The 24173-nt window shown below is 34.7% G+C and overlaps 3 protein-coding genes across 3 annotated transcripts; 1 reads left to right on the top strand and 2 right to left on the bottom strand.

Moving 5' to 3' along the window:
* The first annotated feature begins 540 nt into the window (after window positions 1–540).
* Window positions 541–3430, top strand: LOC108986594 (SNW/SKI-interacting protein A-like). The gene is made up of 3 exons (XM_018959268.2): window positions 541–666; window positions 803–871; window positions 1311–3430. The coding sequence occupies exon 3, from the start codon at window positions 1356–1358 to the stop codon at window positions 3168–3170; it is 1815 nt and encodes a 604-aa protein (XP_018814813.1). The 5' UTR covers window positions 541–666; window positions 803–871; window positions 1311–1355; the 3' UTR covers window positions 3171–3430.
* A 1233-nt stretch (window positions 3431–4663) lies between these two features.
* On the bottom strand, window positions 4664–8213 carry LOC108986592 (protein phosphatase 1 regulatory inhibitor subunit PPP1R7 homolog). The gene is made up of 6 exons (XM_018959259.1): window positions 7838–8213; window positions 7155–7385; window positions 6769–6915; window positions 6518–6660; window positions 6316–6430; window positions 4664–5211 (listed from the first exon to the last, which is right to left on the bottom strand). Exons 1-6 carry the CDS (start codon window positions 8135–8137, stop codon window positions 5131–5133), a joined length of 1017 nt encoding a protein of 338 aa, XP_018814804.1. The 5' UTR covers window positions 8138–8213; the 3' UTR covers window positions 4664–5130.
* Window positions 8214–22330: 14117 nt separating this feature from the next.
* Window positions 22331–23764, bottom strand: LOC118343813 (lachrymatory-factor synthase-like). The gene is made up of 2 exons (XM_035682641.1): window positions 23698–23764; window positions 22331–23064 (listed from the first exon to the last, which is right to left on the bottom strand). Exon 2 carries the CDS (start codon window positions 23016–23018, stop codon window positions 22515–22517), a length of 504 nt encoding a protein of 167 aa, XP_035538534.1. The 5' UTR covers window positions 23019–23064; window positions 23698–23764; the 3' UTR covers window positions 22331–22514.
* Window positions 23765–24173: the final 409 nt, after the last annotated feature.

Below are 24173 nucleotides of genomic sequence, written 5' to 3'. Positions count from 1 at the left end.
ATAAAGTGTATTTATAAAATAAAAATATATATAATATTATATTATTATATTGACTTTGAAATAGCTAGTATAATGTCGATTAATCTCTTCAAAAATTTTGACTTTAATCAAAATCTCAAATTTTAATCAAAATTTAGACTTAATAATGGCCTACCATTGCCATCTCACGGGATTATCTATCCTTGATTTTTTACGTTGGAGTTTCGTTGGTTTCTGCTTTGATCCTGCTTGTACTCATTATTTTCCTTTGCTAGTCAAGATTCGCCTAATATGTACTTGTTTTTTATAAAAAATTTAATTAAATAAAAAAATTTTAATTATAAAAAATTTTATAAAAATAAATTTATAATATAAAATTAGATAAATTTACAAATTTATTTTTATTGACCGTAGTGATGGAAATGAATTTTTTTTAGTAGGTTTGATTTCATTGCCATTTGATAATGTCAATGTAGCTATTTGATTTTACGTAATACCCGGCCCAAGGCCCTAACCCAGCCCACCGATTAAACCAAAAGCAAAAAAACGAAAAACAAAAGAATGCAGCGCACCTTTTTTGACAAAGGATTTTTTTCCCCTTTTGTATCCCCAGCCCGACATCCTTCCCCTCTCCTTTGCGATTTTCTTTTTCCCGTCGAACGCCTCACTGCGCTGTCGTCGACGTCGGTAAGTCACTCCGTCCGCCTCTCTCTTTCTCTCTCTTGTCTGTATCTCTCTCTCACTTCGTCCGGTTTTCTCTCTCCCGCCGTGTGTTTCCTCACCGACACAAACTCGGATTTGACCTTGTTTTTCAATGTCACAGATCTTCTCGAACATCTCTACGCAGCGCCGCCTCGATCTCGAATCCGACCGACCACCGCTCCAAGATTGGGTAAAGTACTCTCTTCCGTCTCGGTTATTTTCTTTTGAATGATAATCGAGATGATGATGAATTTGTTGAGATTTTGTAGGGTTTTCTTATTTTTATAAATTGGAGGAGTTCAATTCGTCTCTTTTGGATGAACATATTATTTGGAATAAATTAGTTTTACATGTTGAGGTTTTTCCTATATTATTTGGGGTCTATACTTTGATTGTTGGGATTTGACTTAAGTGGCAGGAAATCACTCCCCTAACCCTCTGGGTTTGGGGCGTGACATGTTATCTGTGAAAGTTAATTTGATTGTTTCATAAATAGTAATTTTATGGTCTTTAGATTATATATTTTTCTGATTAGAAATTGTTACTTCTTGATCTCTTTATTAAGTTTTTCTATCCAATTGCATCTGTTCCTAAATTAATTTTCTATTGTTTTTGAGGTCTATCTGCAGTTTATTGGGTTTGAAGCTCTATTAGGTTTTGGGTAGCAGATTATCATGGCGGCTTTGAAGGAGCTTCTTCCGCCTGTGAAATCAACCACAGCTTCATATTATGATCACTCAAATGATCCATGGTTTAAGCAGAGATTCACTTCCTCGGAGGCTGAAAAGTCCTCTGTTATCAAGCAAAATCCCGTGCCTCCTTACTTGAAGCGTGCAGGTTTTGTTCCTCGAAGAGTCGAGGATTTTGGGGATGGGGGAGCATTTCCGGAGATTCACTTAGCTCAGTACCCTCTTGACATGGGTAGGAACAGATCATCAAAGCCTGGATCCAAGATTCTTCCTGTTACTGTTGATGCCCATGGCAATGTTGCCTATGATGCAATTGTCAGGCAGAATGAGAATGCAAAGAAGATTGTTTACTCCCAGCATAAAGATCTTATCCCTAAGGTTCTGAAAAACGACAGTGAAGAGCAAGAAGTTGATGAGGAGATTGAGAAAGAAATTGAGGAGACAACACAAGAGACAAAAGCTGCGCTTGAAAAGATTGTGAATGTGAGATTGAGTGCGGCCCAGCCAAAAAATGTACCAAAACAGTCTTCTGAAACAAAGTTTATCAAGTATAAGCCATCACAGCAATCTGCAGCCTTCAACTCTGGGGCTAAGGAGAGGATAATCAGTATGATGTCGATGCCTGTGGATCCGCTTGAGCCTCCTAAGTTCAAGCATAAGCGTGTCCCAAAGGCTTCTGGGTCACCACCTGTGCCAGTGATGCATTCTCCTCCTCGCCCCGTGACTGTGAAGGATCAACAAGATTGGAAGATCCCACCTTGTATTTCAAATTGGAAGAACCCGAAAGGTTATACAATTCCTCTTGATAAGCGACTTGCAGCTGATGGTAGAGGCCTTCAAGATGTTCAGATCAATGATAATTTTGCAAAGCTTTCAGAGGCGCTTTATGTTGCAGAGCAGAAGGCTCGAGAAGCTGTAGCCATGAGATCAAAGGTTCAGAAGGAGATGATGATGAAGGAGAAGGAAAGAAAAGAACAGGAGCTGAGAGCACTTGCTCAAAAAGCACGTTCTGAGAGAACCGGTGTGGCACCCCCAGCAGCCATTCCAATCCCTTCTGAGAAGAGTGCCATGGATGGTTCTGATTCGAGAATTGATTATGAGCACACAAGGGACAAAGAGAGGGATTTCCCGAAGGAGACTAAGGATGAAAGGGAAGAACGGCTGCGTCGTGAGAAAATTCGTGAGGAGCGACGCCGAGAGAGGGAGAGGGAAAGAAGGTTGGAAGCCAAGGATGCTGCAATGGGAAAGAAGAGCAAGATTACCAGAGATAGAGACCGTGATATCAGTGAGAAGGTTGCTCTTGGTATGGCTTCTACTGGAGCAGGAAGAGGAGGGGAAGTTATGTATGACCAGAGGCTGTTCAACCAGGAAAAAGGAATGGACTCTGGATTTGCCACAGATGATCAATACAATGTGTATGATAAGGGTTTGTTTACTGCTCAACCAACACTGTCAACCCTATACAGGCCAAAGAAAGATGCCGATGCTGAGATGTATGGAGGTGCAGATGAGCAGTTGGAGAATATCATGAAGACTGATCGCTTCAAACCTGACAAGGGCTTTACAGGAGCAGCTGAAAAGGCCGGTACAAGAGACGGCCCACTTGAGTTTGAGAAGGTGGCTGAAGAGGCTGATCCGTTCGGACTGGATCAGTTCTTGACAGAGGTGAAGAAGGGTAAGAAAGCTCTCGACAAAGTTGGCACTGCAGGAACAATGAAAGCAAGCGCTGGTTCCTCAATGCGAGATGGGTATGAAGGAGGTTCCAGTAGAACTCGAATCGGGTTTGAAAGAGGGCGTTAATGAGCTCTTTTTGCCTCTCTTTGTTGTCTCTTTTTCTTGGTTGGACTCCTACGAGTCCTTGATGTTACCCTTGCTTCTCAATCACCTTATAGTTGCCAAAACAAATCCTAGAGGTTTGAAGTGGTTTGTGTTAAGAACATGTATTTCTGCTTGCTAAATGGGCTGTACCAATTTCCTTTCTTAACTTGCATTTTTATTTTTCAGTTGTTGCTGTGCTACGTATGCCCGTCTTAAAAATTTATAAGAAATGGTGTTTTTCATTCCGTGTTCATAAGAACGTCTTATAGTTCCCAAACACTATTTTGAATGAGAGTCGAGACTAGATGCGTCCTTTGTTGAGAGTTAGCGTTATATATTCCATCATGGGTAGTTTTTAGAGGGCATCCTAGTGTTATTCAGTCCCAGAATTGTTTGATTTCATTTCCATTTAATGCATTGAAATATTTGTATATTGGTATTTGTGTTCGATTTCACTTCAAACTTCGTTTTCTGTTTTATGCAATTGTAGACATCTGTTTGTTGGCATTTGTTTGGTTCTCCACCATTTCCTGCGGTATTTTAATTTTAGTTAAAATCATTTTCCCATAAAACTTCTAAATGAATGAGTTAAGGGTCAGTGTTGCGTAATGAGTCAATTTAGATAGATGCTTTCCAAAAGAAGCGAAAGCTAGAAGGAGAGAATAAAAGCAAGGTGTGTTCATTCCTTCCAGTTCCTAATAATCAAAACTGGTCAGAAACCGTTGCAATTCCAATTTTAATATTTAGAGCATCGATTCGAACTGGACCGGAAGATATATATATATATATATATATATATTTTATATTATATATAAAATATTTTTTATGACTTTTTATTTATATATGATTTTTTTATATTATATTCTATATATTATATGTAATTATTAATTAATATAATATGAAATTGTAATATTATCTATTAATCTTATAACATAAAACTTACATAAAATTTAATATAACATAAAATTAATCTTCTAAATTTTAATATAACATTTAAATTTTGATATAATATATAAATGTTAATTTTATAACATTTTAGCCAAAAATTATAAAATGGATCAACCACTTGCTAAAATTTTGTTTATTCGTAAAACTAGAAAAACTGGATTGAATCGAACCGAAACCAAAACCGAAACGAAACTTCCATTGGTTAATTGATCCGGTATCAATTTTTAAATTTTTAAAATCGATCTATACCATTTCGATTCTTAAGAATGTCAAAAATCGAACCGAAACCGAAACGAAACTTCCATTGGTTAATTGATCCGGTATCAATTTTTAAATTTTTAAAATCGATCTATACCATTTCGATTCTTAAGAATGTCAAAAATTGAACCGAAACGGACATGGTTTCTTGGCCCTAAGACCAAGAACAAGGTCGCCATGTAGGTAGTTGCTGGAACAGTCCACTGGTGGGATTGCTTTGAATTCAGGGCAATCCGGCAATCCAAGTACGTCTATTTGAATTCAGAGAATTGCTAATGCGAATCACTCTCTCTTATGAATTCAAAGCATTCCATCATTTTAAGTAAAAGTTCTTAAATTACCATAAGGATACAACATTTACTTCAAATGTCAGCCAGAAAATCAAAATGGGGCAAAGGTGAGGTCTCAAGAAAATTGTTAACGAGTATCTTAAATGCCCCAACCAACGAGCAAGCACGAGTCTTCAATATCCCCTATCCCCCAGTTGATCGTTATATAGTTCCTTCTAATTTCTATCAAGAAAGTTCTTCCAAAACCACTACCATGCGTTTTTAAGCGACCTCTGGGACCAACATTTGCCTACAGGCCTGGCACGTCAACACTCGGTCTATTAAGTTGAAGGCAGCAACATTCAATTATGACAACAGGCATACGCATAAATAGGCAATAACTCAGAGGTTTGTCACATCTGGATGGGCTTCCTGTAATGCTCCTGAGAGAATCAGTAGCCACATTTTTAAGCAAATACATTGCAATCAATTTGTTCGATGTTTGGGAAGATTTGTCTCAGAGTAGCCGAATAATTTGGAGACTTTGCCTGAATTAAAAGCAAGAGGATCAGATATAGAAGTCTTGAAGTAATATCAAATACATTAACCCAAAGTTGAAGTGAAAATAAGCTTAAATAATTTCAAACTATGGAAAGAGGTATATCCATATATCACATGCAAAAGGCGGAAAAGCAGAACCAAGAATCTGTTCCACAGTATAATAAAACAAGATTTTTTGCACTTGTCAAACAAGGATCATTAGTCTGTATCAGTTAACTAGAAACACAAGAGAATGTGATCACCTTGTGTGCATGCTTTATGTGTACTTCCTTGAAATTAGTGTCTCATCTATGCAATGAAAGCAGATGAGGTAACAACTAAATTTAGAGTTGTTTAGTTCAGTTCTTTCCCCTTAATACTTACTTGCACTACAACCGACAGACAAATAGAGGCAGAAAGATTCTTTTCATTTTAGATTGCTTATCAGAGACTAAAAACATGCACCTCTTAAATGGGAATATGAGCACAAGGAAAGATCGACCATCCAATATCTTTAATATTTGGAAATGATGTATGATGTGAAGAACTCCCTCATAATTCAAGAAAATTGTGGACAAGGCATGATCAGAACATCTTACAACCTTCTAAAAACCTCGCAACATGCATGAGCGAAAAACAAAACACAAAGTTGACAATAGATTGTAATTGAACTTAGCAGTACAAATAACATTGCAATTAGTAAGATACATTCATATGCTTTCCTAGTCATAATTTTGACATCCCATGATTTTTTTAAGGGCAGAAAAAAGTCCAGTATGGTGCTTTCTAAAGAATAATATACAGAAAAAGGAATTCTCATTTGTTTGTTTTTGTTTGCCCTTTTGCTTCTCCAAGCACCACCATTGCACTCTAAAGGGAGCTTTAAGTTCAAACATGTAATCATTAGTGAGATGATTGATTTTCAGCCACTCAAGGACCAGGAGAAGGTCAGCAGAACCACAAAGAAATAACATGAGAGTTAACATATATCACCAGTCAGACTTATAAAAAGAACATCTATCACCAGTCAGAAAAGAAGTCTAAGCAAACAGGCAGAATGCAATAGTGAAGCTTTTAAAAAATTGGGATCTCCAAGAAGTTAATGGCCATACACAAGGATTGTTTTCTAAGTAGATAGTGGTGAGCTTCTCTCTTGAACCAGAAACAGCCTCAGTGAGGTCTTCAAGTGAATCTATTTGGTTGTCATTAAGCCATAGATCTTCTAACCTGTAAACAGATCCGTTCAAGTGGTAAAATCAACAACCAAAGACAAGACAGTATAACAAAGGACTGGGAAGGGAATAAAATACATACTGCAGCAGGTTTTGAATGTCATTCACTGACGTTAGCTTATTTGATGATACATCCAAAACTCGGAGGTTTACTAAAGATGACAGGCCTTCCATTTTAGCAATACCATTATGGCTCAAGTAGAGTTCTTCTAGACCGATGCAGTCCTTACAGAGACAATCAACGAAACAACACGCTCAGTGGACTCTTTTATGCAACTCAATGCCTTCAGAATCACAAATATAGACTGTCTCACAATAGCCAAAATGACATACCTCGAATCCTTTCATAGAAGTTAAACGATTGCTTTGCAAGCTAATTTTCTTGATGAATTTCAGCCCACATAGGTTTACTGATTTGATACGATTTCGCCCCAGCCACAACTCCTGTAAATTTGTTAAGTTCTGCAAATTCTCCATTACCTGAAGTAGCAAGTCATTAATTAAGGCATGATCCAATAGCCCAATAAAGACAACTATAAAACTTGTTGTTCCATCCAATGCAATACCTCTCATTTTCGCATAGACCCACTCTAAAGGGTGTGCAATAGAAAAATGATAACCAATTATGCATAGTATACACTCTTATAAATTTGTAAATTATCAAAATAAACTCATTTCTAGTTTCGCATCAGAAAACTTTACCAAAGTAGAGAGCTAACCCGCAATCTGTTAGATCCAAGTTCAAGAATTTGCAGATCATAGAATTGGTCAATCTCCTCTATTTTAGTAACCTCGTTTTTGGACACATAGAGTTCCTTGAGCGTGTTGGACACCTTGGAAAGTCCATGTAACGACGTAATTTCATTGAAAGAAACATCAAAAACAAAAAGCTTCCTGAATATGCTGGCATCAGGAATTTTCGTCAGCTTATTATCCCTGAGCACCAACTCCTGCATATTAATAAATAAGTAAATAACTGGCTCTACGTCATTCTAGAAACAAACTAAACCTTACAAGAATGAGATAAAGGAAGTAGAGGAAGTATAACTAATATCAGCCTGATAACAAAAATGAACCATCTGAGCCGTCCAATGGCTCATACACCGCATATACGCCTTTCAAATTTTACATTTAAGGAATTTTGGGCTTCGATGCTTTAAACTTATTCTTATATATGTAAAAATCTTCTAAGAACCCAAACAGAGCACCAAGAAAATCACACAAATGGCCTAACCCTAACAACTCAATGAAGTCTCAAAACCGGAAATAGAAGTAAAAACCGTATTTATTTTCAGACATTTTACGGAAACCCTAAAGACTGCCAAAGAAATAACAGAAACACGACCAAGCGCCCAATTAAAGCATTAAAAAGAAAACAGCAGCGAGGAAAGAGATTGAATACCTCAAGACCCGACAAGGCGTCCCAGCGAGAGATCGGCTCGACGGCGTTGTCATCGATGAGGTTTTGACGGAGAGAAAGCTTTTTGAGGTTGGAGAGCTGACCAATTCGAGGGTCCAAGTTCGACAAGCGATTCGACGTCAGGTCCAATTCGGTTAGACTCGGGGGCAACTCGACCGAATCGAGATCGTGGAGCTGGAAGCTGGTGAGGTCGAGGACGGTGGAGGAGGGATCATCCTGGATCGTCGTATCATCCGCCTCGGGATCCAGACGCGTTGGCGGTCGGGTCTCGTCGTCGTCCATTAGAGAGTGGAGTTGAGTTCGAAGGAATCCGAAATTTCACAGAGGTCGCGTTGTTTAGGGTTGGTTTGCTTCTACAAATTATAAGTTATCTCATCTAATCTCAAATTATAAATTTTTTAAAATTTTAAAAAATATATAATAAATAATTTAATTTTTTTAAATCTTAAAATAAAAATAATATTAAAAATTTATATTCTAATAACATTTTATTTAAATTTCAACAAAATATCTCATTTTATTTCATATCATTTAAATTGTATAACCAAACAAAACTTAATCGTTTGCGATTACAACAACATTGGTTTTTGGGTTAGAGATTTGGCTCAATGGTTTTGATGCATCCGGTTCGGCTTGCTAGCATTAGTATGAAATTTTTTTCAGTATATATTGATTGATGGACAAAAATTTTATTTGAAAAATGTTCAATTTGTAGACCATACAAATGCCTTTTTCTAAAGTCTACGGGTACAACTAGTTCAGTTTGGTCCGATTTTTTACACTTTTTAAAATCGAAGCAGTATACACTGTTTTTGAAAATTTAAAAACTGATACCAGACCAATTTACTACCGAAACCGAAACTTTTAATTTTAGTCCGTTTTTCCAGTTTTATGGATTATCTATATTAATAATAATATGATATTTCTATAAACTAAACTATTAGTCTATTTATATTATAGTATAAATATATTATTTTATAATAATTAACACATACTATTATAGTATTGAATTTAACTATAGTCTATATAAGTTTTAGATTTGTTTTAAGAATATATATGGTCAAATTTGTAAAAAATTATTTATAAAAAGAATAAATATATATTATAATTTATTATGCCAAAAATATATTTATCATTGATATATATATATTGATATGTCATAAGTAATAGAATTAAATAATAAGATTAGAATTTCATGTTATACTAATTACCAATATAACTTATAATATATATAATATATAAAAAAAATTATAAATATATATAGTTGTTCGGTTTGGTTTAAACCGATTTTAAAACTAGGAAAATTAGTACCGCATTGGACTACCTACAAACTGGACTAAACTCACTGATTTGATCCGATTTGGTTCGGTTCAACTATTTTTCCGGTTTTTTATTTACACCCTTACCAAAGTCTTTCATTTCAAAGTCATTTTTTTTTTAATAAGTTGTAGTTTATATAAGCTCTTTTAGAGTCACAACAAGATTTAAATTATTTACATATACTACAACAATAGCATATCCATAATCTAATTTTTTTAATTAAAACACGTGGATAAATTGGATTATTTTTTTATTAGATATTCACTAAAATGATTGTACCACATGTGTCCAAATTGCTTTAGCCCATATAAAGATTTTTGTAACTTCATAGAATAAATATTTTGAGATTTGAAATTACATGCTTAAGGTATTTTATATCTTTCAAGGATTTTCATATATACATATATATATATATCATTATCTAATTATCCATATAAATATATTGTTACAACATCCATTAAACATATATCCTGACTTTCTGTGACTATCAACCTACTAAAAAATTTAAATGTAATTATATCCACTACAAGAGAATATATTTTTTCATAATCAATATTATGTTTTTGCGAGAAACTTTATGCAACAAGTCATGCTTTATATCTTATAGTCTCATTTTTCTCGTTGTTAACATACAAATATATACTTATATCCAACAGGTATCACATCTTTAGGTGTTTGAACTACAGATCCAAATACTTTACGCTTTACAAGTGACATCAATTCTACATGAATTACTTATTTTTATTTTGGCCAATCATTTTTATGTCGACATTTTTTTACTATTTTTTATTCATTTTTATCATCACTTCGGGTGATATTTAGAACAACTTTAAATAAAAATATGTTGTAGACAACAATTTAATTTCCATCTAATAATTCACTTGTGCTTACATAATGTATCAATATCTCGTTATTTTCAGGAACATTTTCCTCTTCAGGGGATAACTCTTCAAGAAATTTTGCTTTTAGAAATTCTATTATGAGAGAACTTTGTACAGAAAGTTTATATGGATCTATAGTTTTTATTGCCTATTTTGTAGGTATGGCCTTTTCAAGAGTACCGATTTCTTTTATTTGTAGTTTCTCTTCTGGGAAGTCTTATCTTTTGCACTAATAAGTTTTTCACGCTTCACAAATATCTTAAACTCATTAGTTGTTGTATTGTTTGATTGTCCTACATGAACATCGATCTTTCCTATACTATTAACAGCCGAAATACGAGACTTTACTATTTTCTCATTGTCAGTAAATGCATCCGGTAATTGATTTGCAATAGTTTGCAAATGAATAATTCTCTGAATTTCTAGTTTACAATGATATATATCAGGATTAAGATGAAATAACATCAAAGTGTTTCATACTATTTGTTTTTGTCATTCTGACAACTTTTTTCCCCTAATAATAAGAATATTGTTTCATCAAAATAACAAATTTAAAAACATGTCTTAAAAATATCTCCAGTTAAAGGCTTGAGGTATCTAATAATAAATGAATAATCAAAATGAAAATAAATTCTAAGTCTACGTTGATGATCCATCTTAATGCGTTCGGAATGTATAATTGAAACATAAATTCCAACATGATAGCCATTACGATAAATAACTTTAAAACTAAGTAAATTTTTTCTAGATTCCAAAGAAAACAAAGCATAGTCAATACAAAATTTTGTTCATTTTCATTACATGATATTGGCTCTTGTGAGTCTTCAATCAAGTTTGATGAACTAGATATTATTGTATTGAAGTTGGCACTATTTAATATTGAAAATATTTATTATCCTTAAGAATTGTATATCTTCGCTAATCATCTTAGAACTAGTCAATGCATCAATAGAACTCATATCTCTTTATAAACAAAAATATGTATAAAATCTTATTAATACAAAAGAAAGTTTAACAATATGTATGAAAATATAATAATTCAAATATAATGTAATTACATGATAAAGAAAAAAATAAAAAATATCGAGATGAGCTAATTCCAATTTATCTGGATAATCAAAATAAGTTAGATGATAATCTTCTGGATCCTTGTGGTTGGCAAAACACATTTTGATATTTTTTTCCTTTTCCTTTTTCTTCATAGATACTTGATATAAGTCCACCAAATGTCTAGAAGTATTACATGTACGTGACCAATGCCCTTTCATACTACACCTATTATATTTATTTTCATATTTCTTTATAGGCTTATTTTACAAGCCTTTGCTTTCATCTTGCTTTATCGCAGTGTGGTTATACTGCTGGTGGTATGTAGTATTTCTCTTTGAAAAACTTTAAGTATCATCGCATTGATTTCGATAGTTTTTTCTACCACATCCACGTTCACGACCACGTTCCTTTATTAAGATAAAATAAGATTCCTTTAGCTTCAATGAATGGAGTAGAATCAGTTGGACAAAATTGGTGATTTTTAATTAACAAATTTTACTCTCTATATTGCTGTTATAAAAGCACATTGAAGGCATGATTATATGTTTTATTTCAAACATATCCTCATTAGTAGCTTTTTCTCTACACAATTTCAATTGCGAACTTATTTTTCAAAAGTGTAGAATTGTATTCACTAATAATCATGCAATTTCAGTTACATCCAATCATAGCAAGCTTGTGGAAGGATCACAGTTTTCTCATACACGTATCTCTCCCTTAAATTATCCCATAGAATCAATGGATTTTTTATTGTGAGGTACTCAATTTTCAATTGTTCACGTAAATTATGATAAAAAAGAATTATTATTTTAGAGTGATCATTGAGGGATGCTTCTTTTTCTACCTTAATATTATTTTCAAGATTTATTGCTTCAAGATAAATCTCAATATCAAGGATCCATGATAAGTAATTATTGTCAGAAGCAAATCTATTAAGGATCCATGATGAATCTCAACATTGAAGGCAACAAATTCAAGTTTTGTAAGATTTGACATCATCTATAACAAATATTTTTTTTTATAAAAGAGTTGGAAGTCACATATCCAATAGTGACCATGTCCCAATTTTATTAATAGCCCTCACTTATGGCAGAAGAATACCGTGGTAACAAAACCGAAACTTGAGATTTACAAAAAACACTAACACCATCCCTTGTATCCAACAAAAACAAAAGAAAGCCCAACCAACAAAACTACTAAAACTAACCTATAAAAAATCATCTAAAAACAAACCTATACAAACAAATCAAAAAACCTAGACCTACCTATGAAAGCAAAACTGAAAAAAAAAAAAAAAACACAATAACTAGCTCCGTGATCCGCACCCCACGTTTTATGTAGATTTTGATTTCCTGCATGTTACTTATACTGCCAATTAAAACCATACTCTGCACAAAACTTCTAACACATTCCGCACCACTTAAACCCAGCATCCTACCTCTTACTCCTTAGTGCTGGAAGACCCCACTTATCCACTTTGATCAAGCCCCGCAGCAGAGAAGGGAGCTCACTCATGAATTTCCAGTCCACTTCACCTTCTTTTGCGCCCCTTCTAGCTAACCAATCCGCAACCGCATTTCCTTCCTTATGAATATGCATAAACTTTGGATTCATATTTGTGAGCAAATGTTGAAGTTCCTCCCAAAATTCCTCCAAAATGTTCAATCCCCGATCCCATTCCTGTTGTAGTGTGGATTCAAATCCCTCAATTTGAGTTTCTAACCCCTGTATATGTGCTTCGGTTCTTCCAAAAATTCTCTTATACCATTCTCGCAATGCCCCTCTTAATTTTTTCAGCTTGAGAGCCAACTTCAAAAGGCTCATTATGCCCACTTCCTCCTTCCAAATACTCCCCACAAAATCATGGAATTCTAGATGCTCTATCCACATTTGTTGAAACCGAAATGGAGAAGGTCCATACAAAAAAAGGTCGGACAGAAATTCAATAAACCTTGGTGAATGATCCGACGTTGATCTCGGTAAATAACAGTTATTCACATTTGGGAATCTTGTCAAGCAATTAGCATTTAATAAACCTCTGTCCAATTTCGCCCAGCTTCATGAAAGACCGCTTTGGCCATTACACCAAGAAAACCTTCTTCCTAAAGACTTCATGTCCATTAATCCACAATTCTCAATCCAAGAATTAAAATCCTCCATTGCCATTCTCGGATGTGGTCTGCCACCCCGATGTTTCGAGTCATCCCTTATGATATTGAAATCACCTACAATAATACAGGGTTCATTTCCTAGTACTTGACCATTGAGAGACTCACACATCTCTCATTTCCACCATATTACTTTTGGCATATACAAAGCAGCAAATGACATTTGTAACTCCATCACCAACATGAGTTAAAATAAATTGTTCTTTACATAAAATCAGCTGAACTTAAATATTATTTTGCCAAAGTACCAAAATTTTACCTGCCTCCCCATCATTAGGAATGAACTTATCCATGTGTAGAAAGTGTAATACATCATGCACCTTATTAGATGAGGCAAAAGGTTCCATTAAAGCAACAATTTTCGATTTTAATTTCGTAACCAAGTTTTTTAATCTACCTCTAGAGGTACCAAGACCTCTAATATTCCATGATAAAATCGGACCAATCATAGTGTAAATTTATTTGGTCGGGCTATCACACGATTCGAACTACAAACCTTTTGAAATATTTTCGAGCTCTTTTTTTCTTAATATCAGCACCCTCATTGTCCGTGGCATAATCTCTTTGCTTTGAGAAATTTTCAACATTTAATTCCGTATCCGGTTCAAAAACCGTATCCTCCATACAAGTGTTCTTCTCATCATTCTCCTCTGGTATTATTTCCAGTTCCGAATCTGGATCTGTTTGTTCTACTACCTTTTCAACGTTCAAATCCCTCTCCATTTCCAAAACATAGTTTCCCCGATTCACGTTTTCATCAAACTTCACTTTCGGCAACCCCTCAAATTCCAAACTTACAGTACCATTTATTTTCACTCCCTCTATTTCCTCTTCTTCTATTTCCTCTACATGATACTCCTTACCTGATAACATATTTTCTTCGCTCAACCTAACATCAGTTCCATTTCCCTCCAGATTTTCTGGAATCTCTCCCTCCTTTGCACCACAATCCTGTTGCGTTAAGCTTTGATCATGAGGCATATGTGTTAGCGAAACCAACTTTGCACTCGTATTTTCTTGTTCCATTCTAGCTCCCATCATCATCAAACCCTGGCCTTTATCTATATCATCTTTTGGAACCGCTTGTTGATCTGTTTTTGTAGCTTCTATGTCCTTTACATTCTTACGTATCCAAACATTTTCTCCATCTATCTGAGTCTTCAATCTACACGTACGTATGTTATGCCCTTGTACTTTACATTTGGAACAGAATGTTGGGAGAGTCTCATAAAGTACTTCCTGCTTACGTCTCGACCCTGGCATCCCAATCCAGAAAAATGAAATCGGTTCTTTTGTTGCATTCATCTCCAAGCATAAACGTGCTCCATCAGTAAGAGTAGCACATTTTGTTGGATTGTCTCTTCTAATGTATCGGCCAATCGGAACAGTTAAAATCTTTAGAAAAGATTCATGATAAAAATTTGGTAGAAGACCGGGCAGCACTATCCAGATTGGGACTAAAGATGGTTCTTCATCTTCATTGAAATCTGGTTTCCAATGAAAAGCTAGATATTGAACCCCATTAACCTCACAAGTTTCATGAGAGAGCGCTTTCAAGAAATCTTGTTCATTTGACATTCGGATGAATGCGTTTCTTGGTCTTCGCATAGCTAAAACCACTGACATGCAAGATAATCCCTAGCGGAGATGAATAAATGACCGAATCACATCCAACGAGGGTCTCTACCTTAGGAACTTCAGCACAATGGTAAAGCGAAGAGGTTCAGCTGATCGGGCAATTTCCTCCTTAGAGAACTGAAAACAAATTTTCCCGTCCACGTACTTTGGCCCACGATGGGACACAGACATTTCAGGTAGAGGTTGCGGAACCATCGAAACCAGTTCAACGTAAGAGCGTTGACCTGCCTTGACGCTCTTGGCCGCCATGGCCCCTACGTAAAGAGAACCTGAAGAATCCCAAACTCTCGTTAAATCAACCTCTCAGTTTCTTGGAACTTTCTTGGGTGCATCTCCAATCACCTAGTTGCGAGAGCTACTACCTGTAACAAATATATTATATATTGAATAAAAAGAAATATTTAAAATCAAACTAACATATATAATAAGAGAAATTTATAGTGGTCGGAAAATGTTACGCAAATATCTTTCCTAAGATTAAAAGAATGCAACATTTCGCTAGAATCTCGTGTTGATAATGTATTGTGAAATTAAAGAAAAATAACAAAAGAATAGAAATATTGCAATATAAAAGCTCTTTAGGAGCTCAATATCATTTACTTCTAATTTCTTTTATTGTACAAATGATTCTCATGACATCATTTTATAGGCATAGGAGGATAAGATATATGAAAGGATGATACATGAATTAATGAAATATACTGATGAATTTGGAGATTCCAAGAGTTGATACATGAATGGGCTAGAGTTCTAAGTGGTAGAAATTAAATGATCATCCACCAAGTTCATGTATGCATTTATAACATCAAAAACATTTTTGTCCATTTAAAATAAAAATATATTCTTAAAACAATTGGAATGTAAATTTCCACCTCCAAATATCCCATTAAAACTTGAGAAAAGACTCACCTAATATTTCTATGCTCGGGATATAAATAATTTTATTTGACCTAAATTAGGTTTAAAGGACTATTTTAAATAAGCTGGTGGGCTATTATTTATTTACGTTTGTATCATGTGGAAACTAAATAAGACAATATAATAAGTTCTATTTATTCAATTGTACTTTAAAATATTATCAAAAATATTTAATTGTTAATATAATACTACTATTAATTTTATCAAATTTTATTAATAACACGTGTAAATTTAATGAAGGTTATCATTATTGTTATTATTATTATTATTACTAATTTTAATTATTAATAAGATAAGTTTTTTTTATGTATTTTAAGTTTCGTTTCTCTCTCTCCTCTTTGATACTTTGTTTCCCTTTAGATTCATCATCCATCATGTCCTCTTCATTTTTCAGAGAGTTGTATATTGCATATGTTGTACTTCCAAAACCCACCATGCTAGAAACCAGGATCAATCTCTGGTTTATTCGAGTTACACAAGGGCAGTTAAGATCTCATTCTCATATGTTGCTATTTTTTTTATTATGATTTTATTTAAATTCAACCCATAATAGTTATAGAATAGAAAAAAAAAATGGATGAAATGAAAATAATGCAAAAATCCTCTACCTCCATTTCTCAAAAACGTTATCATTCACATTAACTTAACACACATGCTCTGACTTTGGCAAAAGCTAGAACTACAGAGTTGGATGTTGAGATCAAGAGACATGCTACAAATAAACAAAATGCTACTTAAGAGCGTGTAGGCACCAACTGAGCAAAACATTACAAATAAACTATGCTTGTCAAACTTCACCAAGGCACCATCCTTCAAACCCAATCCATGAGGAGCCAACTTGAATACATTAGCCCGCCCACCAGTTAGAGTTTTTAGTACGCCATGTTGGGTATTGTCAAGCATTAGTTCGTAGAACCCAAAACGTCTCATTAAATTAGAAAACCCATAAGGTCATGTTCTTGTTAAGTAATTAAAGGTAAAACTAATGTACGTTATAGTTCAATATCTCTTCTTACCGACTTTTCTACAATCATGTGCACTTTCGAGTATTAGGGCATGTGTATTACCCATGACTTAACTTTATTAATATTGTGCTTACCATCTCATCTTAACCTATAAACATCATGTTATATGGATGTGACTAGGGTGTAAACTCAAATCGGAAAACCGGTTCGGTCCGGAACCAGTTTTTAAAATGTAAAAATCGGCCTGTTCCGGTTTTGAGATTTTTTGGACCGGATTGGTTGATTAAAAACAATAAAAAACAATATTTTTATATATAAGTTTTATACAAAATATTTTAAATATATATTAAATATTAATATAAATAAGTTTTATATATAATATATAATTATAAATTTATACATTAAATGTTAATTTATAATTTCATATATATATATATATACATATATATGAAATAATTTCATATTATAATTTATAAATTATTACATTAAATGTTAATACTAATATATAAGTTTATAAATAATACTAATAGTCTAATATAGACTATAGATTATAGTTATACTTATAATTAATACTAAAAGTTTTTACTAAAAGATTATAACTAATACTAATACTTATAATTAATACTAAAAGTTTTTTTTTTTTATAAACAAATTTTTAATGACAAATTGTGAAATTTACATTTTAAAAAAATCGGAAAACCGGACCGGAAACCGGTAAAACCGGAAATACCGGTTAGGAGGGTAACCAATGCGTAATCGGTTTTGAAAAATACAAAATCGGTATATACCGATTCGGTCTTAGATTTTGTCCAAAACCGGACCGAACCAGACCGGTTACACCCCTAGATGTGACCGTTTTTTCCAGTATTTTGGACATCTCATCTAGATATCAAATTGTGAGTGTTATATGGATGTGAGTGTTTAAACAATAATGTGGTGTTTGCGTGCAGAAAATGCAAAGTTGGTTGCATTGATTTATCACGATACAAAGACACATAAAATTGACCTAACAAGAAAATAAGCATCACTTATTTCCGACAGTTGTAGCAACATCCGTGGAAAAAAATTATATTTTTGAGCTTTTTTTGCGACGACCGTGTACAAAAAATACAATTCAATTGAAAATTAGTAATATTAACAATTTGTGGGAAACGCTTCAAAATATAAGTATTTTCTAGGATCCATCTTTCGTGGGAAACAATACTTTTCCCGACAAGATAATGTTTGTAAAAAGCATATAAATCCCACTTCTTGAAAAGCTATTTCCTGCGGGATGAGTTCATGATGGAAATGAACATCGGGGGAAAGTCTTTGTGGGAAAAGGTTCGGTCATCACCTTTACTAAGGACATACTCTAGTTGGGAAAAAAGTTATTCCCACCAAATATTTCGGTAGGTAAAACTATAACCCATTGGAATTTGTCGCCGCAATAGGTTCTATTTCCACGAGTAAATATGAAATCAATAAGTATTTGAGGTGAGATCAGTAGCCATTTGCCACCATCTTTATTGCGGGAAAACGTAGGTATTTCCGACCAACTGGCCTCTCATGGGAAAAAATAGTTTTTGTGATGAGTTATATTCCATAAGTAAGATTGATGGAAAATGACTTTCTTCGATGGAAGTGAGCTGGCCATTTGCCACCAAAATCATTCGAAGGAAAATGTAATATTTGTTGTGAGTAAACCGACTATCTAGGGCTTCAATTCTTCTTGTTAGGCATCCCTAAGGAATGGATACACATTCTACGATAATTAATTGTATGAATTCCCATTTAGTTGCATGATTATGCTTGAAAAAGTACTCTTTTCTCTCTTGTAATTGTTTCCTTTTTTATTTTTTTAATAATTTATTTTCCTAGAGAACAAAGAACTTTTGCCATGATCATAACGCTTTTTTATTTTTATTTTTTAAATCTGTCCTTTAACAAGTTCCATTTAGAAGTTGCATGTGGTGCATGGATAATGAACTACGTCGTACAAGAGTACTGATTGTAGATCTACTTGCTATATATTGACTCTTGCTTGTGGAGTTTGGTCGATCCTCTTTTATTTTTGATGAAGGAAAAATTTAAACCCAGGCACTTTCGTGCACTCCTTGTGCACGAACCCAACTTATATGGTAAGTAAAACGGTGCATGTCAAAGTTCTTCGTCTTCTTGACAAGATGCCCCTACAAGCCAGTCGTGATTTCTCTTCTCCAAGTCTTCTTAACAAAAGCAAATGCAGGACATAATGAATCTCGTAGAACAAAAACCTCATCACATATTGCCTCTTTTACTACAGATTCTTACTACAAATTAGCCCATTCCTCACAACTTTGAATACCAAGAATGGATCTGTATCAAATTATCAACCGGTCAATTATCATCCTTCAAAATGTAATGAGAGAAAATCCAACATGCAAATTTTATAGGAAAATTATAATAAATGGTGAATTTGTTGTCAAGTAGGCACTCCACTAAAGAAATAGCAAGGACCCAGATTACACAATCTTATGAAAATTGAAGCAATTAAATGGAAAATAAAGATTATAAAAGAAAAATAGGGGGGTTACATGCACTAGTGGTTCTGAATTAGGCTTGGATAGAGAGAAAAAAATACAAACTTTTACCGTGAAAGAAGTGAAACCCAAAAAGCAATTTGAGTTTTGGAGGTTTGTGATAATGAACTTCATCTTCAAAAGAAACAGACTACTTGGAAACAAAACCAAAATCATCCAAAAAAATAAAAAAATCTCTATTTCCTGATGTTCATTAACATGTTATACGATTGTGAGATTTTCTCACGAGTTCTTTTTCCAAGATATACGATCGTGGCAAATAATGTGCTGATGACACAAAAATTGTTTGTGGGAAAAAAGACAAGCCTTTTGCTACGAGATTAAGTCAGCAAGTAAAATTTTGTGGGGAAACAACTTTTTGCAACGAATAAACTTACTAGAAATATTTTCCTTTCATGGGTTATTAGTTTTTGCGACAAGGTTATTAGATTTGTTAGGCGATTTTTTCTCATTGTAAATAGTCTTACCAAAAATATTAATTTTTCGTGGGTTATTGGTTTTAGCGATGCCGTTATTAGCTTTTTGCGGCGAATCTTCCTCGCCGCAAATAAAGTTATCTGATTTTTTTTTTTTTTTTTTGTTATTCAACTTTTGCGGCAACGTTTTCGGATTGTGCGGCGATATTAACTCGCCATAAAAGCTAATAAGATTTAAACCCATTTTACCCATATTTATTTCCCTCCAGCAGTCTCCCCCTTCTCCCTCCCCAATCCCTCTTCTCCCTTAAACCTTCGCCAAGCACAACCCAAGCCGTTGTGCACAACCCGTCGCCAACGACCCCACCTCGTCGGCCACCTCCTCCTCCTCCCCTTTAGCGGACGCCAGTCTACCCTCCCTCTTCCTCCCTATAGCTTCTTCTCTCTTGGGTTTTCCATGGTTGCCGCTACCCAGCGCTGCCTCCGCTATAGCCCACGCCATCGCCACCTCACCTCGACCGCCACCCCCTCCTTCTCCTCCAGCCGCCACACCGATCTATTTCCTTTTCCCTGAATCTGGCCTCACCTCTCTCTCTCTCTCTCTCTCTCTCTCTCAAATTTCTCTATATCGCCACCGCTAGGGGCACCGTTCGCCACCACCCATCCCTCAACGCCGTCGCCAGTCCTCTGTCGAAGCCCCCTTCTCCTCCACGCCTAGCCCAACAGCCCAAGGCCCTCCCTCTCTCCCTTGCTCTATTCGCAACCCATAGCCACCAGCTCTCCCAAGCGCCATCATGCTCCTCCCGAGCCACCACTCCACGCCCAGGCAACCACCACGACCACTCCTCTCAGCTTTCTCGTTAACAGATTTGGCTTGCCAAAGAGAGATTAAGGCTGATTTTTTAAGGTTTCAGGTATGAATAATGCCTTCATTATTTTTCCCTGCATATACTCTGCAATTTATTCCACTTCCCACGGCTTTGGAATAAGGAAGATGTTGCGCAAGTACTATTTTTCCACTATGAACAAATATATTTTTTCAAGGCTCGGGGATGGATCCCTATATCTTCTGGTGAGTGCATACAACAACCAACCCTTCTTTCAACAATTATTATTGGATTCAGTTTTATAATAAACCTATCTTTGGCAGATTCTTTGACGAGCCCAACCTTAACGCCAACTCCAATTCAAAGAACAAAATCTTAGATTCAGATTTATTATTTTTGGCTTACTCTCATTTTTTTTATTTTACAATTTTTTTTTTCTGTAATTTCTTAGCATTTGCCATGAATGCAACTCATGATAGATTATTTCCGATGAAATACTTTGTGGAAAATATATATTTCTCAGGAAAGTATTTTATCGGAAATACTTTTTTCTTACTACCAAAGAGAACTTTTTCCATGAAAATATGTCATGGGTAAACACTTTTTTCCACAACCTCTTCTCATGGAGAATTGTATTATTTTTCACCACATCATACTAGATGAGACCTTATTTGCTACGAAGAAAAAAGGTTTTAACCGCCACAGATGTCGCGAAAAGAAGAATGATTTTTCCATGAACTTGTGGTTTAGTGGAAAAAGAATCTTTTTTTACCAATTATATGCCACGAGTCTCCCATGGAACAAATTGGTAGGTAAAAAATTTTTTCTACTAAGGATATATTTTTTCTCACAACATTCACACCTGGAAAAAAATAGTAATTGTTGTAGTGACAAACAAATACATAAGACGAAATATTGGTATGTTTCTATTCTATATATAAGGAGAAAGCAAGTGACACACTCCACTCAGATTTGTTTTCTCAGTAAACAATTGCATGCTCTCTAGCTAGAATAAATGTCAATTGCACACTTACGACCACAGATTTTCCATTAAACTATATTTGGCAGGATTAATGGTTAAGAACAAATTCAGTGGGAGAAATGGGGGTGTGAGATGGGATTTGGGGGAAGGGAGACGAAGGGTAGACGAAAATGGATTTGGAAAAAGCCTATGGTCCTCTTTCTCCTCTTCGAACTTTTCTCTTTTTTCTTTTTAATAAAAAAAAACCACTGACATAGCTTTGTGCTCAGATTTGTCTGCCAAATCGTTTGTATCTAGACAAATTGTTTGATGAATGATAGACAACGCCATGACTTAATTCTTGAGGCAGCTTCATGTACTGCTGGTGCCTCGATCTTCTGGTTGGAAGACGTAGTTCGGTACATATATAATGGTATAATTGAGTTATATATTTAGCTAGACATGAGTATTTATATGTACGTATCGTACTAATGATCAAGATCACTCATCGATCGATGATGGTAGGTTGCATTTCCTTGAGAGGATTGGCTCATGAGTTATAGGCAGATCGAGGTCGATCATGCATCCGTGTACTTCTTCCCAACAATATATATCATGTTCTCCTGGCCCAAGTTTAGATAGATCGTACTTTCATTTAATTTGTTGCATGCTGGTAGAGTACTAGCTGGTTGCTTAATTAATTTTATGAATTGATGATCAGACCCAAGTACATAATTTTAATCAGTACTACTTATAAGGAAATTGAGTACATAATTATATCATTAATTACTGATCTTATTAATTTTTCAATCACGATGGTGTATGCAACAGCAACGAAAAGGACAAACAGTACTAAAGTAAAACCAGCATTAAGAACATTAATTAATTAACGGACTAGCTACAAACGTCGACATGAGTACCAATAATTCATGATGCATGTGGCTTAATTCATGATCAGGAGGAGGCCGAGGTTTGAGCTGATGATTGGAGAGCTTCTTCCATTCTCTTAGCCATGACCAGCAAGCCTGAGCTGATAAAAGTTTTCAAATCCTCCTGTGTCCAGCCTTCCACTGGTTCAACCTCATACAACCACTCAATATTACACCCATCTTCGTTGGGCACCACTTTTATTGTCGTTACGTAGGAGTTGAATCCAACGTTTCCATCAATAATGGAATAGCTAAAAGTCAGTTCAGTTTTGTCAATGGAAAGCAGCTTCTGCTTAGTCCAATTCACTATTTCTTCCCCATTATTAACAGGGGTTTTGAAGCCAGCACAGTAACGAACGCACCCAGGTTGGCCGGAGATGCCTTCAACAGGAAGGCATGTACTCAGAGTTGGGAACCATTTATTGAGCCCAAAGAAGTCCTCCAAGAGAGGCCACACTTGTTCTGCCTTGGGACCCTCTACCTTTGCATTAGCCTTTCCTTTCCATTTTGGTTGGTTTTGATGAGCCATTTTGTGAACACTACGTAGATTCAAGCTTGAGAGTAATTTTCTAGAACTGCATATAGGACCAGAACGATCACAAAACAAAAAATTAGCTAGGCTTTATATAGGAACAATTGGTTTAATATAATATATATATATATATATATATATATATACACACACAACGTTTTTATTTATTTAAAGAAAGAGGATCGAAATTTTGTCGCTTTTGTTTCGAAGATGATAAGAATTCCTTACTGAACAGATCGACAAACCAAATTAAAATATTATAAAAGAAATGTCCGAGAGAATGACCATCAAACAGATAATGATGCCAACGACTACTGGTGTGAAGTCCGAGGAAGATAAACAGTACTACGAAAGATCAACGTACATACCTACCAACATAATAATAACTCTTATATATCTGATCATATCTAATCATGTTATTATATATCTGTCAAAAGTTTATGTGAATCTGAATATCACATAAACAAATTTAAGTATAATTTTTTTTTTTATCATAAATTTAATTATAAATTAACTGCGAGGTACCTGATCGATCTGCAATATTTCGTGTGGAGATCACTAGCTAGTACGTAATGTTTACTAATTCATCACTTTCGGCATAGAATTAATAGATAATTACAAGCAAGCTATCACATGAATAAAAGATATTCCATGAAAAACGAAAAATGGAGATTACCTTGCTCAGTAAGTACTGGAGAATACTGGACACGAACCTAAATAATCATGGACATCATGAGCAAAGCCTACATGAGCTTATGCGTATATATATATATATAAAATCTACCTGTCTCTCTTGCATTATTAATCTTTCCTCGTGATCTTTTCGTTGTTTCCGAAGTGTCCTTTTCACGTTGAATAATTGCGTGGATGAAATAAAAATCAAAGCGTGTTGTGGTAGTGATCCTTATAAAAAGTAATTTTACAATGCAATAAGTTTGATCTATTTTACACTAGCTAGCTCGTTGATCACGTGCAACGTACGTCCAACTACTATTTTGATAAAATCTATTTATAGATTAAACATTTTTTTTTATCCCTATACATGTAAATAACTCAAGCGAGAGGAGAGCGTGATTCCGGAATTTCGTAAAGAGTTTTGCTATACAATCTCCGTCACCACATTTCATACTCTACATTTTATATTTTTTTAAA

This window comes from Juglans regia, chromosome 1 (assembly GCF_001411555.2).
Source record: "Juglans regia cultivar Chandler chromosome 1, Walnut 2.0, whole genome shotgun sequence".
Classification (NCBI taxonomy): Eukaryota; Viridiplantae; Streptophyta; class Magnoliopsida; order Fagales; family Juglandaceae; genus Juglans; species Juglans regia.
Note: the sequence above shows the minus strand (reverse complement) of the source record. Positions and strands in the feature narration are given on the sequence as shown.

Bases quoted from the DNA above. Each gene is read 5' to 3' on its own strand.
- LOC108986594 (XM_018959268.2), top strand. From the start codon at position 1,356: ATGGCGGCTTTGAAGGAGCTTCTTCCGCCTGTGAAATCAACCACAGCT.
- LOC108986592 (XM_018959259.1), bottom strand. From the start codon at position 8,137: ATGGACGACGACGAGACCCGACCGCCAACGCGTCTGGATCCCGAGGCG. The intron at 6,916-7,154 runs GTTAGCTCTCTA...TTGCTACTTCAG, and splicing joins TTGGATCTAACAGATTGCGG to GTAATGGAGAATTTGCAGAA. The intron at 6,431-6,517 runs GTATGTATTTTA...ATCTGTTTACAG, and splicing joins GACATTCAAAACCTGCTGCA to GTTAGAAGATCTATGGCTTA.
- LOC118343813 (XM_035682641.1), bottom strand. From the start codon at position 23,018: ATGGCTCATCAAAACCAACCAAAATGGAAAGGAAAGGCTAATGCAAAG.